Raw genomic sequence first — 18393 nt, forward strand, 5'->3', positions numbered from 1 at the left:
TGGCCAAAGACAACACACAGAAAACAAAGTTATGCTTAAGCTAACTAATAGCTCTAAGGCCAGCTTACACTGGATAGGCTAACATACAAAAACACACAAAACAAAGAGCAATTCAGAATCACCAATGTGCCCAACACAAGAGAAAGGCCACCCAGAAAGATCCCAGCAGGTTCGAACCCAGAGCCTCCTGGTATGAGGTAACTACACAAGTACATAAAAGGACTTTTATTCAGTCATTGCATTTCAGTGTTTGTCTTTATATTTACTTTGTGATGACAAAGATATGATGATTTATCAGCCAGCAGTGCTGAACACACAATACTCCAAAATTTTAATATATAATCACCGAGGACATTTTTCTCGACGAGTACTTTTTTTCCTTCTGATACTTCCTGGTAGGGCTGCCACGATTAGTCGACTAGTCACGATTATGTCGACTATTAAAATCGTCGACGACTAATTTAATAGTTGACGCATCGTTTGAAGCTTTGTAAGATCACAAAGGACGCAGGAATGAGTACCGGTAGTAGGATTTAAGAGTGTAATAACGGACTGAAACAGAAGATGGCAGCACTGCATGTACAAGGATGCCAGCTGCCGTTAAACCCCGAAGAAGAAGAATCTGTGTCCCAGAATTCATAGCGCAGTTGTCAACAATGGCAGCAGCTAGTTAGTTTTAACTTTACTCTTATTATTCTTTCTGGGGCACAAAATAAACGTTTAACATATTTTCAGGCTTGAATGTAGCTGTGTAAACCTCAAATATCTGCTCAGTTTATCAAGACACCGCATATTTTCAAAAGCGCTCCGACGTTTTCGGAGACGTCTGTTACCCACTAGCTCGTTAGCTAGGCGGGGGCAAGGCTAACTAGAGCCGTGAGAACACCGGACTCCCGGCAAATCGTTTTCAAACCCACCGCCATCTTTCGCTAGTCAGGTTAAACATATATATAAGTCACTTAGATAACTTAAAAATGTTATTGTTTGGCTTTCTTTAGTATTTTATTTGTTCCTGAGTAAATCGGTTTGGCTGAGATTAAAGTTATAGTTTTTGCACAGCTAAAACTGTCAAGCAGACAGCTGATTGTCAGAAGTGTGAGACGCTGGAGAATATACTCCGGTGTCTTGTTATATTTTAGAAAGCAAGGAGTTTATTAAACTTCACCGAAATAATCTGCAAATTTCATTAAAAATTAATAAACTACCATCTTGTCTTTATTTTTAGTTAGCACAAACACTTCAAGCTGTAAGCTAATGATAGTTATATAAGAGCAGATGCTGCTGGTGCAATAAGCTGTACGCTGTACGTTCAATGGATGATGATCTGATTAGTCGACTAATCGCAAAAATAATCGGTGACTAGTCGACTATCAAAATAATCGTTTGTGGCAGCCCTACTTCCTGGTTATTAAAACCTTGGCTGTTTTCTTTATAATGGTTTATGTAGACAATATAATCACTTCTTACATCACTGAACACAGTGGTTCACAACATGAAGGGCAAGCAAATTTAGATACTACATATTTGTGCATTATATTTTCATAACCAGACGCTTTTGTTGTCCTGTTAGCACAGAGGTCAGACATATGAGACAATCTAAGGTCCACCACAACCTCAGAGGTATGCAAAGCTTGTTGTTATGAATGAAAAGGCCATACAAGCAACCGCTCAGTCACCAAGTGAGTCAGAGAGGTATATACATAAAACACGTTTCAGCTGTAACATACTGTAACCACTTGCTGATAATCCCACCGTGCACCAAAATAGTCCCAACCCACTCCATCTGTTCATCCCGCTCTCTTTTTCTCTTTACTGGCTTTTTCCTTATTTTACATTTTTCTATCCTGACGGCCTTTCCATAAAGCTCTCAATATTGGCTTCTTGCCCTTGTTCTCCAAACTTCTAATCATACAGTAACTTTTTTTTCTAATCACATTTCCCCCTCTTGATCTTTTTCTCTCAGTCCATTGAGTGCATGGTACTCTACAAGCTGTGAGAGCCTCTCTATCTGTGCCAAGGCTGTGTCTCTTTGTTATTCTCATCCGTTTCTGTCCATTTCTGCTACCCAGCACAGATCTCAAATGAAGGACCAAGTTAATGACTTTGCACGCAATACGGCAATAGGCATAATTACCAAAAAAATAAGGTAGGAATGAGCAGTAGCAAAAATCGCATTCATCCATAGAATTGCACAGCGTAGCACATTTTCTATAAAATATGACCTGTCAGAACTGTTAAATGCACACAGACATCAGACTGACGCTGGGTTAACCTGCTCTGTCTCGACATACAACATAAGCAACAAGTCATTGACTTATGTGCAGGTAACTTATTTCTTTACTGAAAAGGTTTATAGTCAAAAGGTGGTTTTTATTTCATCTGCAGTCCTTTATATTAAGTGGCATGGCTGTAATCTTCAAAAGCAGCAGCTGCAGTGAGACCAGAGAACAGAAGAGAGGAGGCACTGATGACAACAGATGTGATTACAGCAATGATAAGGAGAAGCAGTGGAGAGGGTTGCAAAGTGGCTTGCAGACGTTAAAGCAGCTTAAATATGGCATCTTTACAAATGGCCAAAAAATAAATGACTGATCACAAAGTTTTCATAGATTTGTTCAAGTTTTAGAAGAGAGGTAACACTACAGAAAAAGATCCTTCAAGAAGTGTTACATCTATGATATACCCCTATGAATAAGCTCTGAAAGTTGAGGCTTTTATTTCTGAAAACAAATGATGCATTATGAGTGCCCAAACCCAGAGCTATTAATCAATCAGTATTTGGGAATATAAAAAAATAAAAATAAAATAAATAAAAATAAAAAATGCAGAGAAATGTGGAATATTGTATCAAAAGTTTAAGAACCAAACAGTTTAAATTATTTACATTTTTAATTAAAAGTTAGTCAGTGGAAGATGAGTGCGATCAAAAGTCACTTACTTAGTTTATCGACATGTGACTTCTTTGGACATCAATAAAAAAACCTGCCCATTTAAAAGCTACTGCAAATGCAGCCTAATTTTACTCATCTTTGGAATCTTTCACCATGCTGGTCAACAAACTGCTCAAGCAAGTTTTATTATTCAGATAATTACCAATCAGTTGTACACAAGGAATTTGGTTCAGTGTCCCAATGACAGAAGCCAGCCATGAACACTTGTTGTTAGCAGTCTGGTCATGTTAGAGAATTACAGAAAAATCTTAACATTATTTCCAAGTTATGTGTGCTTGTCAAACCTGTGAGCGGATTTAATTAAACGTATCCCTGATTAAATCTCCACTTTTCTTTTTTTTTTTTAGTTTTTGGAGATTGTTTTCTTCTCAAGTTGACACCTGAACACAACACAGGTTTCAGACTGTGAGCTTCTGCCGTCTCATTTAATGAGGAGGAAGAGGTTCAGGCGCTCAGATACACCTCTGTGCACTGCATCGCTCAGAGGATCCAGCCACTGACCCAGGACACAGTGTTGTCATCAGAACGCGATTGAGCTGGACAATGCAGCACAGTGTAGAGTGTGTCTCATGCTGCATAGGTAGGAAGCCAAGGCATTAAACAGGTTTGGCCAAGCAGGCTTCCATAGAGGTGTCAGAGAGAAGCTGGAACTTGTAATGCATGCTGCATCCTTAAAACTCCCTCACCATGCGCTGTTTCCTTTCTGTCGGCAGTCCCCCCTTTTTTATCTCTCTCACACACGGACATATGTACGTACATTCTGGTAAACATACAGAAACACGCCACATAGCAAACAGGACACAAGAACATATACAATCAACCAGCCAATATGGGGGGACGGGGGGTAATTTGCTTGCCATTTACCTTTTTTTTTTTTTTTGTCTTAGATGGACAGCAGCAAACATGCCATCCATCTATCCAGAGCGCGCACACACATACAAACACACAGACATTGGCATGCATGCACGCAAACAAACACGCTATCAATCTGCACGTCAGTAAAAGCAGCAAGCGTCACTTCTCCCGGTGCAGCATTGCAAGAGAACAGTTGAGAGAACAGAGAGCGATTCAAAGCAGAGAGAAAGAAGATGACACACACATGTTCATACAGCGAAACACAGAACGACTGCACTGCTCATACACCGGGCTGTGCAGCAGCAGCACTCGTCCGTCTTCACACACATGCATCACACACACTCACACTCAGGCACGCTGAATCACAAACATCTGTCTGCAGGCATGCTTTGTAACATCTGTCAGTCTATCTAATCGATCCTGCCCTGCCATCCATGATGTCCACATGCATGCATCCCTCCCTCTGCCCCTCCATCTCCTCCCCCCCGGCAACTGGAGGAAGAGGGGGGAAAAGAGAGGCAGGAAGCAGAGGGTAGGGGGGGTATAAAAAGCCATGGCAGGTACCTGTAAATGAACCAGACGCTCCTATTCACAGGGCCGAGCGATGGCCAGGAAGAAGAGAGGGAGAGGGAGAGGGAGAGATCCTCCTCGCCGCATGCCCCCATCGCCATTTCCTCCCCTCCCTCTCCTCCTCCTCCTTCTCCTGCTCCTTCTCCTTCTCGTCTTCCAGCGAGACAGTAGAGAGCGCGAGCCGCGAGAGAGGAGGAGAAGGAGAGGAGGAGGAAGAGGAGGAGAGAGAAATGGAAGAAGGGAAAGGGAGAGGGAGAGGGCCGAGCACTCCCAGCCCCTTCATACTTAAGACAGAGAGAGAGGAGGAATGGGAGAGAGAGTGAGGGATGGAGATGGTTCGCTGTGACTGCGACACAGAGCGAGAGAGAGAGAGAGAGGGAGAGAAAAGAGAAGGAGGGGGAGAGGAAGGAGAATAAGGTGGCTTAAAAAGAGAAAGGGAGAGAGAGAGAGAAAGAGAGAACTGAGGGCATTTAGGAAGAGAGCGAGAAAAAGAGGTGATTGGGTTTCTCCGCGGGGGGGGGGGCTTCATGCACACACAAACACACACATACAGTCCAGGCATGGCAGCATTCATGCAGTTAACTCACACACAGCCCCCAAAAACACGTACACACTCTTCCCCTTCGCACACTTCCCCTCACTCCTCCACTTCCTATAGTTTATATGTATAGTATTCACTCTGCCTATTTATCACTGTCATGATTTCCCATTCATAAAAATGGATGTGACTCTGATAAGTCTGCTATCGAGGGAATGACAGAGGCCTCTCACATTACTGAAAAAGGTATTACCATTGTTAGACACAATATGAAAAGATAAGGCAAATTAAATTATCTAACATTACACAATTTTTTTAAAATGTAAAGAATCCACTTGGCTTGTGTGTGTAATAAAAATAAATCTGAGTTTGTACAGTTTGTCCTGGAGCCTCTTCTGCTGTCCTCCTGCTGTTATTGACCCCGCATGCCTATAAATCACACTTAACTAACCTCACCCACCCCCTGTTTTTTTTCTTCTTCTATTCTTTGCTGCCTCTAACATGCACACACACACATACCTCACATAAACCATGCACACACTCAAACATGCGTCGGCCCCCCCCCCCCCCCCCCCCCTCACATTTGCTGTAAACGAAGCATGAATGAGAGGGTCTTGCAAACGGGGGTGGGTGGGCATCGATGCAGACAGGAAGCGGAGAGAGGACAGAGAAACAGCTGGTGGATGAGTGGCGGAAGAAGGAAGAGGAAGAGGAGGAGGAGGAGGGGGAGAGAAAGAGAGAGGAGAGGTACAGATTCTCCCAAATAGACACTCACATCATCTCTTAGTCAGAGGCTCCGTCCACGTATGTCGTAGTTGTTATGCCGTCTTACCCTCCCTCCCTCCCTCCTTCCTTCTCTCCCTTCTCTCTCTCTCTCTCTCTCTCTCTATATCTACGTTTGCTCAATCCCTTTCTCTCTCATCCTCTTGCCTCCCTCCTGCATCCAAGGACGATCACAGCTCTTATCCTCTCTTTTCTCGCATGCCTGCCCATTTGTTACTCTCCGTGCATGTCAGGCCATACCACTGTGAATTTGTGTGTATAATATGTGTGTCCATGCATGTGTGATGAGGGAGAGAGAGAGAGAGGAAGAGAGGGGGAGAGGTGGGGCAGGAAGCAAATGTTGACAGAAGGTCCACATGATCATGTGTTTTTGTTTTTCAGCCTGTCAGTCTGTCCTCTGTTATCCTGTGTGTGTGTGTATGTGTGTGTGCAGTTTATCTACAGCAACGCATGTTCTTAACAAGACATGACAAACCACCACAAGAGCGTTTAACGGGATGTTCTCTGTGCGCCGCTCGTCCTTATTTGACCCGCTGTTGGCCCAAAAGACGAGTCTCATGTACAGATTGTGTGCAGTTGCTCAGCGCATCTGTGATAATGACACTGAGAGCTAATGATCTGCCAGTTTAGCTTTCATCTCTTTCACTGAGAGCCCAAGTGTAGGGGCTTTTAAAGATTTTAAAGCCAGTTTAAAGTTAAGCATGTAGCAAAGGCAGCCTAAATACAGTAGCAGAGTTAATAAAAATGCTTTAAAACAATACACAAGTTGCTATATGCACTTGGGCTCATGTGCAGATTCAGATATATGCAGTGTCTTCTCATGTTAAGGAAATCCTTTTGAAAGAATGGGATGGCTGAGTGAGCTCAACTCACTCTTCTTGCTTGTCTTTCTGTACAGCCTGAGAGAGGCTGAGTTTGGCTCCAGATGGACGTCTGGATCTGGATTATATTGAGAACATCAACATGATGTCTCCCAGTTGTTCTTATTTCAGTATGATATGTAAAATGTTCAGTTTTTCCACTTTTACATTTAATCAAACAAATCAATGAATCTAAACTGACCTCTGATACAAATTTTAATTACAATCCAGATATCGTAACAATCCTGCAAAACAGACAAATAAACAAGTGCCCAAACGAATCATATACCTGACGTGATTATGTGCAAAAACCTTTTAATCACTTTGAGAAAACATAAACACATTCACCAAAGTCAACAACGAATGAACAAATTTACACAGGTGTTTTCAGCAGACACCGACAACAAATTAATTATTAAAAATTTAATGTAGCTAGTTTATGGTAGTATTTAAAAAATATTACAATTAAAAGAATTTACTTTTTCCTTCTTTCTTTCAAATTTTGCCTGTTGCTGAATTTCATTGCCACGCCACACTATCTGGTTGCGACATTGCTGCTAGTCTCTTCCTGTGTGCACGCTTCTTTAATTAATTGGATGCAGCTCATTACAGAGCAGCAATGACGCTGCTGAAAATATGTGTGCTGTGATGATGATGGTAGCAATCAAATGTTCACACATTTCTTGTTTTGACTGTGCTAAATTTGGATATTGAAGATCGTTATACCAAGGTCCAAAAAGAAAAAAAAACAAAAGATACATGTGGAATTATTTAGAGGAATTTAGGAATATATATATCAAAAGTTGAGTGGCATCGGAGATATACACATTTCTCATTCGTCACCGAGATTTTTTGATCTTGATCACATAAATTAATGCGTTTAAACACCACTTTGCCTTTACTCATTATTATTATTTTTGATCTCAGTCTTCTTACTCGGTCTTGTCTCCCTTCTGTCACCCCCACCCGGTCACAACAGACAGCTGCCCCTTCCTGATCCTGGCTCTGCTGGAGGTTTCCTGTTAAAAGTGAGTTTTTTCTTCCCACTGTCACCAAGTGCTTGCTCATAGAGGGCCCTTTCATTGTTATTGTAGGGTCTTTACCTTAAAATATAAAACAGCAACTGTTTTTGTGATTTGGCACTTTATAAATAAAACTAAATTGAACTTGATCTTTTTACTATAACTATCATACCTTAAAACTGAGGGAAAGCTTTATGCTTTGACTGGTTCAATTCAATTCAATTCAATTTTATTTATATAGCACCAAATCACAACAACAGTCGCCTTAAGGCGCTTTATATTGTAAGGGAGACCCAATGATAATGCATACAGAGAAAAACCCAACAATCATATGACCCCCTATGTGCAAGCACTTTGGCGACAGTGGGAAGGAAAAACTCCCTTTTAACAGGAAGAAAGAACCAGGCTCAGGGAGGGGCGGCCATCTGCTGCGACCGGTTGGCGTGAGAGAAGGAAGACAGGATAAAGACATGCTGTAGAAGAGAGACAGAGATTAATAACAGGTATGATTCAATGCAGAGAGGTCTATTAACACATAATGAGTGAGAAAGGTGACTGAAAAGGAAAAACTCAATGCATCATGGGAATCCCCCAGCATCCTATACCTATTGCAGGATTCAGGGTCACCTGGTCCAGCCCTAACTACATGCTTTAGCAAAAAGGAAAGTTTTAAGCCTAATCTTAAAAGTAGAGATAGTGTCTGTTTCCCGAATCCAAACTGGAAGCTGGTTCCACAGAAGAGGGGCCTGAAAAGCCTGCAGTGCGAGAGCGAAGTGCTCTAATGGGGTGATATGGTACTACTGGTGGGTTTAGGATGGCAGGTTTTGCTACAGTGGCACAGTTTATCTCATTCTGTCCAAGTCAGGCTACGAAGAATATCCAGGTTTCAACAGGAGAATTGACAGACATAAAGATGGAGTTACAAAGATGTGTCTAAGAGATGAGCCAGTATGTTGAAAAGGAATATCATTCCAATTTGCAAAGCTAGCCTCAGACATTCCAGTCCGCAAAACAAATCCTGTATTAGAGAAAGTAAAGCTTTTGAAAACTTTACAAAGAGAGAATTTACTTCAAAGTCAGTACAAATAATTCAAGTTGTTGTTTGTTTCTTTTGGTCAGAGTGGGGCAAAAATAGAAACTCATCCATTCAAAATTACTTCTCTAGCACACAACTTCTTCGACTTTTTATTGCCAGCCCGAGCTATACAAGAGCCAAAATGTCCATTTCTTAAAGATAAAGAATTTATCAGTGAAATTTCTTTGGAAGAGAAAAATTAAACTATTCGACCAATCAGCCAGTTAACTGTCAATAAATTCCAGCTGATGTTGGCTAAAAAGTAAATGTCAGCGTCATAAACAAGATGCTATCTTGCTTTGGTCATTCCAATCAGGATGAAGAAACTTAAAGTAAGCCAAAGGGTAAACTTTTTCCTCCTCAGACCTCCTGTTGCTTCCATAAAACACAGTTCATGTCTCTTGCCACCTATTTGTGAACACGAAATTCCTGTCTTCCTTTGTCCGAGCACTTCTTCCCCCTCGATAACTCTCCGCTCCCATTTGAGTGCCCTTCACTGTCTGACCTCCAGATGGAGACACCACAGGGAGGAGAGGGTGATAGAAAGAAAATTAAAAAGTACAGGGGGGTTAGCAATGCAGTGATAAATAGAAAGCGAAGGAGGGATGCAGAGATGGTCAGGAGACACGGCCAAATATAGAGGGATATAAGGAGGAATAGGTGCGATATTACATGTAGTGATAAAGGCTGTGAAAGTGGGCCCATGTGAGGGCGGCTCTGAGTCAGCCATGCCTGCCTGCCTGGCCAAACCAGCATCTCTGCTACAACGCGCCTTTAATTATCCATGATGTGTGTGTGCTATAGAGTGTGTGTGTGTGTACAAACATATGTGTTTGAGTTTGCACTGCTGAGTGTGTCGCTTCCATGAAATGTCACTGTTGATGAAAAGCCAGTTAATAATAAATGATAACGTGCGTATGCGAGAGAAGCACAGTCAGAGCAAATGTAGGCCTTTTGGTTAAAGTTGAGGAATCAAGACGAATAATGATGAGTGTGAAAATGATAGAAGAGGCATGGCTTCACATAAATAATGAATAATCTAACTGATAATAGCTTTATTTATACGTCTTTGTTGAGTACGAGTTCTGGACACTGAAAAGAGTTTACCTGAAACCAATTCACCGTGATGCTGTGACACACAGTGAATGACGAGTTAATGGGAAGACGTTGGTTTCAGACTTGTGCTTTTACAGACCAGAATATTACACTAGTGGGAGCCTCGAAGGCTAGAAAATCACGCCCTTTGCAAAAAACTGCACTTCCTCTAATGGCCACTTGAGGGCGGCTCCAAAAGGGAGTCCCCATAGACTCCCCTGTTAAAAAGCTAAACTTTACAGCAGCAGTCCCCAACCCCAGTACCAGTCCGTGAGTCGTTTGGTACCGGGCTGTGAGAGTTGAGGCTCGGGTGTGAAATTTATGGTTTTCAGGGTTTTCATCGGTTTTTATCGTTATTTTTTATAGTTTTTATCATTAACTCGGTTTCCCTGGGTCTTTTCTGTGTGTTATGAATAAATCTTCTTTTGTTGGTACCGGTACTGGTTTTATTTTGTTGTATTTATCCAAAAAACCTTAAAGGCTGGGGGCTAGGCTTAAAGTTAGTGTGCTGAACAAGGAAGCTATAGCTAATAGAAAGACCTAACCTCCACCAATATGAGTCACTAAACTGGATCTTTCCACCTTCTATTTTAGGATTGGTTTACTGTTTGCCACAGCTTATCAAAGATATTTATCTCCAGTTTTGGTAAGTGAAATTCATTTTTTTTTTATATTAGTCTGTTACTTAGTTACTCACTGATTAGCACCCATATACTAGGGCCTGCTCAACAAGCCTCCTGGCATTCCCTCGTTTAAATATCATCACTTCAGGGTCCAAAAAGCAACTTAGAAGCATGCAAAAGGCTAAAGTTTGGGGATTAAAAAATGGTCACAAACCAGTTACTGATTACTGATATCCAGTCTACAAGTATGCACGGGGCAGGGTGAGGTAACTGACTGAAATATCCACAGTTTCAACTCAACTCAGGCGAGTTGTTGCATCTGTGAAGGTGCCCTTTAAGAACGAACACTGAGTAAAAGCGGATGCTGATTAAGTCACAGTGGGTGGATGACTAGCTCTATTAACGCAGAAAAGTACAATAATCTTCTGTCAAAAGTTAAAGATCTCAGCTGTTGTTCTGAGATTATTTCTGGCAGGTCCCACAGAACATTAATACATATGCATTACTTCAGCTTGCGTGGTCATCGGGGGCAGTAATGATCATCTGGTGATTTCATAACTCCGGTCAACACAAAGAAATTTCAGATGTATTAGTCACCGAAGTGCACTAAAAGCACCAACAAGTTCAGCCCACCCTGAAATCTGCAACCTAGCAAAGCAGCTCTGCAGCTTGGAGGCAAAAAGCAGACATCAAAAAGACGAAGCTTACTCTAAAATCCTGATATGACACAAATTTACCTCTCAGCACAGGTTAAATTCAGCAAAACCTGCTAGTCAAAACACAACTGGTACACCTCTGCCTGGAGGATAACTTCAGCAGCAGGCAGATCAGCTTCTAGACTGGAGGCAGCGAACCGTCACACATCGTCATCCTGCTGCATGAATCACTCACAACACATCACATCATCAAAGTATCACTGGAACTTATGAATCATCTGGGTAGATGGATACAGTATGTTACGATACAAACAAATCCCCTGCCAACATGTGCAGTATGTCTAAACAGTGAAGCAGCAGCGTCATAATGAAAAGGCTGTCAGCTCTCAGTGCCCCCTGGGAGGACTGACGAGACACATCATGCTCTTTAGCAAAGTACATAACCCCTCATTTCCTGAGCTGAGCTGCTCAGAGGCCAGTGGTAGAAAACAGCAGTAGTCATGTTTAAACCTTTATTTATCCACAATGGGACACTTTCTTGCATCATTCTGGTCACACTTAACAAGCAGCTGGAGCATCTAAACGTCTCTTTTGTCAATCCAAGTGCCCCAAAGTGCTTTTGTGTTCAACTCAAATGCCCCTCTGTTAGGTGGGGTACCACTGTGATGTGACCTCACCGTAAACGAACCCTTCCTCTTGTCCTGTGAGTGGCTAGGAGGCGTTTGTCTGTGCCCCTGCTGCTTAATGAATCTGTGCACACCACTGTGTCTTTTGATGAAACTGGCAGCTGCTCAGCTCAGGTATCAGTAACAGCTAGATGCATGGCAGCTCTTACCTGGGAGCGTCAAAGCTGTCGTAGGATCCCACAGTGTAATGGCGGAACAGTCTTTTGGCACGCTCTCCGCGGCTCTCTGTGAAACATGAAATCACACAGACATCAGAATAGTTTGACCTATATTAAATACATTTGCAGTTTCATTACATAACTGCTAATACTGTAATAATATGGAGCCATCTCTCTGGATTTTTGTCCCCAAGTCACCTGTAAGCTAAAATAAATATGCATATTAATCATGAAATAATTAGCTGACTAACTGACTGGTGTAAAAGCAATTGTATGAATGAATTTAATGAGTAGGTTAAAGAAATTAACGGGAACTTATTATGCTTATTTCCATTTAAATTTCACTTCTGTCTGTAACAAGCCATTTTAGCTCTTCTGATTGGCTTAACCTTATATTTAACCCTTAACCTTACTAGTGAAAACCGTGACTGTTGAATAGGACGTGAAATAAACACAAACCGAGACCATAACATCGCATTTGCAGGCGACTGATGAATACGAAAATCTAAAGAACTGGGACCTATAATAAATGCTTTGAGTTTTGAGATGGGCCCACACGCCCACAGAAATAGGTTACATACAGATTTGTACACCAGATAGATATATACATATATACACTATGATCACTATAGTAAGATACAAAGGCAAGAGTCGGAAAACTCAACTCTTAAAACTTTGACCACGCTAATATAGGCATATACCAATACATCATACATACAGTGTGTGGCAGGAAAAAAGTCTGCTTTAATTTTTAAGTAGTCATTTGTTTCCTGTCATCTAAAAAAACACTCATTCAAGTGTCCTGAAATGTCATTTGTAGTTCTGTACAGTAAAACAGTGACAAAAATCTGTGTTAGGGACTAATACTGACTTTTGACCAGGAGGCTGGGTTCAAGATAAAACAAATACTTGGAAAATCTTTCACTTTTGCTACAAGACTTGTCAAATTGGTTGAGCTCATATAGGCAGAAACAGAAAAGAAAGAAAGTAAAAAAGTTTGACCGACCTCTTTACTTGAAGGAATATTTTTTTATTCACACTTTGATAAATCCTGTTAACCAGTGTGTTGTTTGTCTGATCATCATTTCAAGGTCAGAGTCAAATTTTTAAGTCATTTTTTGACATACTTCCCACATACCTGTTTAACTAGAGCATCCAGTCGTATGAATTGTTAATCAATAAATGTTAGCATGCTAAAACATGTTTCTATAGCTAACTGTCCAGTCCACATGTTCTGTGCTTCACTTCCTGGTCACCTCTTGATAAGATTACTGTAATGTCATTCTCTCTGCTCATGTTTTATACACCTTTGTTATTTTGTGGTGTTAATGTGGATCTTGTTAATTGTGTCTTGTATAACAATTAAATGTCATTACCATTAAAATAAATCAGCACAGCATAAGCATGATAAACAAAGGTGAAGATGGGAACCATATCTACTACATATCATACTTACCACTACATGCTGATAGTGTTAGCTGTTGCGTTTTGTGGTCTCTTAGTTCTTCTTTAACTATATTGAATATTTCCCTAAAAAAGCATGTCTATCACATTGGTGATTATAGTCAAAGTGAAAAATTGAGCTGGTCTTGCATAAGGTGAAAGAAAAAAAACATTTTATTTACCACTTAAAATAGGATATGGTGTATAAGAAGAAAGTGTTAAACAAGAACTAAGGCATTGTAAGCGGACTCTCCGTCAATCTGCGGATGGTGGTGCTTTGAGCTAAATGTTAATGTGGTTATTTTAACAATGGCAGGGAGCGAGCATACAAAGGTGATGCAGACAAGAAGGGAACAAACAGACTAAATACACAAAATATAAGGCACAGGCTGTTGCAAAAAAGAAGAAAAGGCAGACGCAAACTGCTTGAGGAACTAACCTTCCAAATAAAACAGGATGGAAAACACAAACGGAGACCATATGATGCATGTGATGATTCATATTTACCAATAATCTAAAAATAGCCCTAAAATTGAAAAATCCCATGCTTATGATGCTAAATGTTCTACAAACCACCCTTAAAATTCAACACCATAAGTTTTTGATCTAGTAACGGATCACAAAACAAAGGTTTCAAATACAAATAAGCTGTATACTCAGGGAGGGTAAATGCAAAACTGAAATGTTTTCTCAGCACTTTTTTCCTCCTGTGCATTTGTGAGTGTGCGCCACAGCTGGTCGTCCTCACCTGATCGGTTGTCTTGGCTTCGAAGCATCACTTCCTCCACACAGTCAGAGGGAAACCATCCCGTGCGACCTCTGACCGTCCCCTCCCAGTAACCGCCCTCGCCAACACTCAGTACTAAAGACGGGGACAGGGAAGAGAAATATGTTAAGAAAAAAAAGGTGACACAACCAACACAAACACACACAGACACATCGATGAGAAATGAACGCACACAAAAAGACAACAAGTACAGACGGAAAAAAAATAAATGTGGACACACACGTGGACATGCAAACCTCCTACATACTCACCAAGACATACATACCTGGCGACACCTTAGACTCACTCACAAACACACACATATTCATACCTGCAGACATTAAATACAAACATATATAGAGACCTTACACTCATGTCAGGACATGACCATCTAACAAACTCATCTGACGACACTGTGGACTGGATTTGGATTTGGCCCACGAGACAGAGAAGCTGCCTTTACAGCAGGGCCCTCATTTATAAAACACTCACGGCTCAAAGCAAAAAAACACTTATAAGCAGTTATTTATAAAGCCATACTTTGATGAGGAAATGAGCTCATCTCTGGGCAAAGTCGGAGCATTGCATTCGCCAGCCGCAGATTTTGTCTTTGCTGCAACACGCTATCGAGCTCTTTGTCAGGCAGTCCTTGAAGGTTTCACGGCAGTTCACGAAACAGTCACGCCCTTAAATCTATCGATTTGTGTTTCTGGACATGAATCTGGTGTTGTTCATGAATCTGTCTGTGCATGTTCAAGTATATGAACTTATTATTTTTGACTTTTAAAGGTCAAAAAAGTCCACATTTGGAGGATGGAAGGGTTACCGGGGGAGTGAATCGTATCACCCGTCACACCACAGACACAGTTTGAGTCGTAAACCTGACAGATTTTTACGCTTCATTTGTTTTATTTAAACAATTCAATCGTTTAAAATTAACTTAATTATCATTAAACTGACTTGGTTAGGTTTATGTAATAGTTTAGAGCAGCGGTACCCAACCCCCGGGCCGGTCCGTGAGTCGTTTGGTACCGGGCCGCACAAGTTAAAGCTCGGGTGTGAGGTTTATGGTTTTCAGGGTTTTTATCGTTAACTCCCTGGGTCTTTGTAGTTGTGTGTCTTATTTTGAAAGAAATATTTACATGTTACCATAGCGTCCAGGGAGCGTTAAAGGGCTGAGGGGAGGATGTTACTCTCAATGTTGTTGGCACATTGTCAGGAGGGCGCTGCTAATGAAGTTACACAATTACACAGTGAATTCGCATTTATTATTATATTTACAAAATACCACAGTTTTTGTGTTGGCCATATCATTTTTTTTTTTTGTTGTATTTATCCGCAACACATCAAAGGCCGATCCGTGAAGATATTGTCTGACATTATACTGGTCCGTGTAGCAAAATAAGTTGGGGACCGCTGGTTCAGAGTAATACTTAAATAAATGTAGCCCCCACTGTTTCAACATGGATATTTTTTGCATGTCTCTAACACTTTGATCTCGGTTTAAAGTTTGGGTGGACTGCAGTAAAATTATCTACAGTCATTCATTGTCCTTAATGGACGACAGCTGAAAGTTCTCCAGGTATTCTAGTCTGAGCAACTCAGGCTTCTTCACTGTCACCAGAGGATGGCTCCTCCTGACTGTAGTGAATGTCTCATTTTTCTCCAAAGGTTGTGGAGTTCCATCCATTTCAAAGTCTCTGTTTTCTCAAGATCCATCTGTAGTTTGGTTGAGAACGCTCACCAACTCCCAGCTACAGTGGATATCAAAGGGCTGATACTGTAATCCCAACTCTGTAGCCTGACACACATTTTTAGCCACTGTAGCCACTTTTTTTTTGTTTTGTTTGGATCCTGCAAGCCGTGCAACATAAGCTGGATGCAAATAACAAAAGCTGAAAAGCTGAAAGAAGAACAAATATTGAACTTGCTTGTGTTGTTCTGTGCCTTGATGAATGTATTTGTAGTCATTTGTTTGGCATGTTATACATATCAATAAAACCTTGATTAGGCAGTAGTATATTAGGTTCCGCTAATACTCTGATGGATGCATCATCTGCCATCCGTCATCAGTTAGCTAAATAATGTTAATGTAAAAGCTGTCACCTCTGATCTTGTTAAAGCCTTACAGTCAGCAGCTTATATATTAGAAGGAACTTTTGGGGCTATGCCAGACTCCCAGAGATTTCCAGTAAAATGAGCTCATGTGACATCATGTTACGTTAAATGGTTTCTGCAGTGTTGCTTTTCATGTCTTAAATGTGCTTTTCTTGTGCGCCTATTAAAGATACCTCTTGTGGAGCTTGTGCTTTCTTACAGTCTCTTTGAGTCAAGTACCAGGTGAGAAACAGCATCACTAACTTTGAGTTGACATGGAAGACAAAATGTTTTGACTGTCTGCCACACAAACCTTCACATGATGTGAAAATGGAGTTACACTCACCTTTGACCCTGTCCCCCTTGTTGAAGCTGATTTCTCTCTCCCCCTGTGCAGAATGTGATCGAGTGGCTATAAAAACACGTCCTGGGACGGCGCTGTACAGGCGTCTTCGCTGTCCTGCAGTTTGAACCGTGGTGGTGGCTGGGCCAGGCCTGAGAGGGGAGGAGGATTTGAAACTGCAGTTTAAGGTTCAGGAACCTCTGTAGCATTTTATGTCCAGGACTGAGCTGCTGACTGAGCCCTTGGTACATCAAATGAAACTTTCTGGGACTCAAGTGACTTAAATTATTTTGAGAAATTAGCTACTTTGTTTTACAGAAAGAAAGAAAAAGTCACCATTGAACTGTTTAGTTTACGTGTTTATTTCTATGACTTTTCAGGGAGCTGTTATAAACGTTCCCTAAACATTGTGTGATTTCTGTTGAGTGTGACTTTGTTCTTTAACATAAAAATTAAGAATTGGCTGAATTATCAGAATTATTATTGATCTGAATGACTCTTAGTTTCCATTTTCAGAGAATACTAACAAATACTAACAATACTACACCAAATGAACCATATTCAACTCCTTTCATGGCTCTTTAAGAACGTGACTCACATAATCCACTTAAAAGAGTTTAACATCTGTCACCCAGCACAAAAGCCTCAAAAGCACTTCGATTGATCCATCTGAATCTGCAGGAAGTGGAAACAAAGCTCCTGTTTAACAGCACTTTGTCCTCCGACTCCTCCACTCACCCCTGTCTCCGACTCTGCCTGCTCCGGTCCTCTTTGTCTCCGATCCTCCCACGGGAAGGAGAGCGTGTCCGTGCCCCCCTGGGACTGCTGGAGCTCCGCAGGGTTCCTGTATGCTTGTAGCCCTGTCGGTCAGAGAAGGAAAGGTGAGAAATCTCAAATATGACCTACTTTAATGACATTTAACATTTTTCTGGGCTGTAAACCTAAAGAGGATAACAATAAGAACTGGTGATTAATCTTCTGCTCCAAAGCACATACTATATAAAATATGAGAAGATAAGGCCCTGCAATTAGCAGTATTCACCACTAGAGGTTGATAAAGGTCATCCCCTGCGTTATATTGTGCACATGTTCCATCATGTTGGAAATGGGTGTTTTGCAGGCAAGCAGTAAGTTTAAAGAACCCATATATAAATCCCCTTCCAATTAGACAACAAGCTCCACATCCCATGACCAACCCTGCAGAATGGAGCAGAAAAAAATACTAGCTCTGATGGATTAAACTATGTTTGATGCACTTGTGCACTTAGAAATGCTTGCTGTGTGCTTTGCATCATTCATTTCAACAACACAAGTTGCTAAAATGTTTTAAGCTTTGAGATACGGCTGTTTTATCAACTGCTGTCTCCATTGTTGGTAAAAAAAAAAATAATAATAATAATCTGAGCTTTCTAATTAAAACGAGTAAAACATCCAGTAAAAATCTCTCTGAAAAACGAAAAGGTTACAAAATCGACCCATAGGTGTTTCCTGTGTCGATAATTTGAACTCTGACCTCCTCACACAGAGACAAACACAGACACCTGCACAGAGACGATGTTGGTGCCCGGGGCGTTGGGCACTGCCATCCAGTCTGGAAGGTTCATGCTGCTGTCGCTGTTGGCTCTGAGGAAGGGATGAGGAGGTATTGTCAGCGTCCGGGAGCTCTCCCGCCTCTGGGGGGCGTACTTTGGAGACTCCACAAAGGGGACTAGGGGAGACAGAAGAGATTTCATTCTTCTTTTCATATCATCCTACAAACCGTGATGCATGTTTCTTTACACTCTCCATCCACATGCTACTTCTTTGTATTTAAATTGTTATTGGCCCTTGCTGCTGAAAGAAGTCCTGCTAATTTAAGGTTAAGTAAGAGAG

General features: G+C 41.2%; 1 protein-coding gene across 1 annotated transcript in view; it reads right to left on the minus strand.

The window, feature by feature from the left end:
* shank1 (SH3 and multiple ankyrin repeat domains 1) overlaps positions 1-18393 on the minus strand; it is a 71946-nt gene that overhangs the window by 21209 nt on the left and 32344 nt on the right. Inside the window, exons 10-14 of the mRNA XM_080300754.1 lie at positions 18063-18229; positions 17260-17381; positions 16525-16673; positions 14064-14177; positions 11864-11939 (exon numbers count right to left, since the gene is read on the minus strand). Coding sequence (XP_080156880.1) covers positions 11864-11939; positions 14064-14177; positions 16525-16673; positions 17260-17381; positions 18063-18229 — 628 coding nt within the window. The remainder of the gene's footprint in view (positions 1-11863; positions 11940-14063; positions 14178-16524; positions 16674-17259; positions 17382-18062; positions 18230-18393) is intronic.

Source organism: Astatotilapia calliptera, chromosome 4, assembly GCF_964374335.1.
Source record: "Astatotilapia calliptera chromosome 4, fAstCal68.1, whole genome shotgun sequence".
NCBI lineage: Eukaryota > Metazoa > Chordata > Actinopteri > Cichliformes > Cichlidae > Astatotilapia > Astatotilapia calliptera.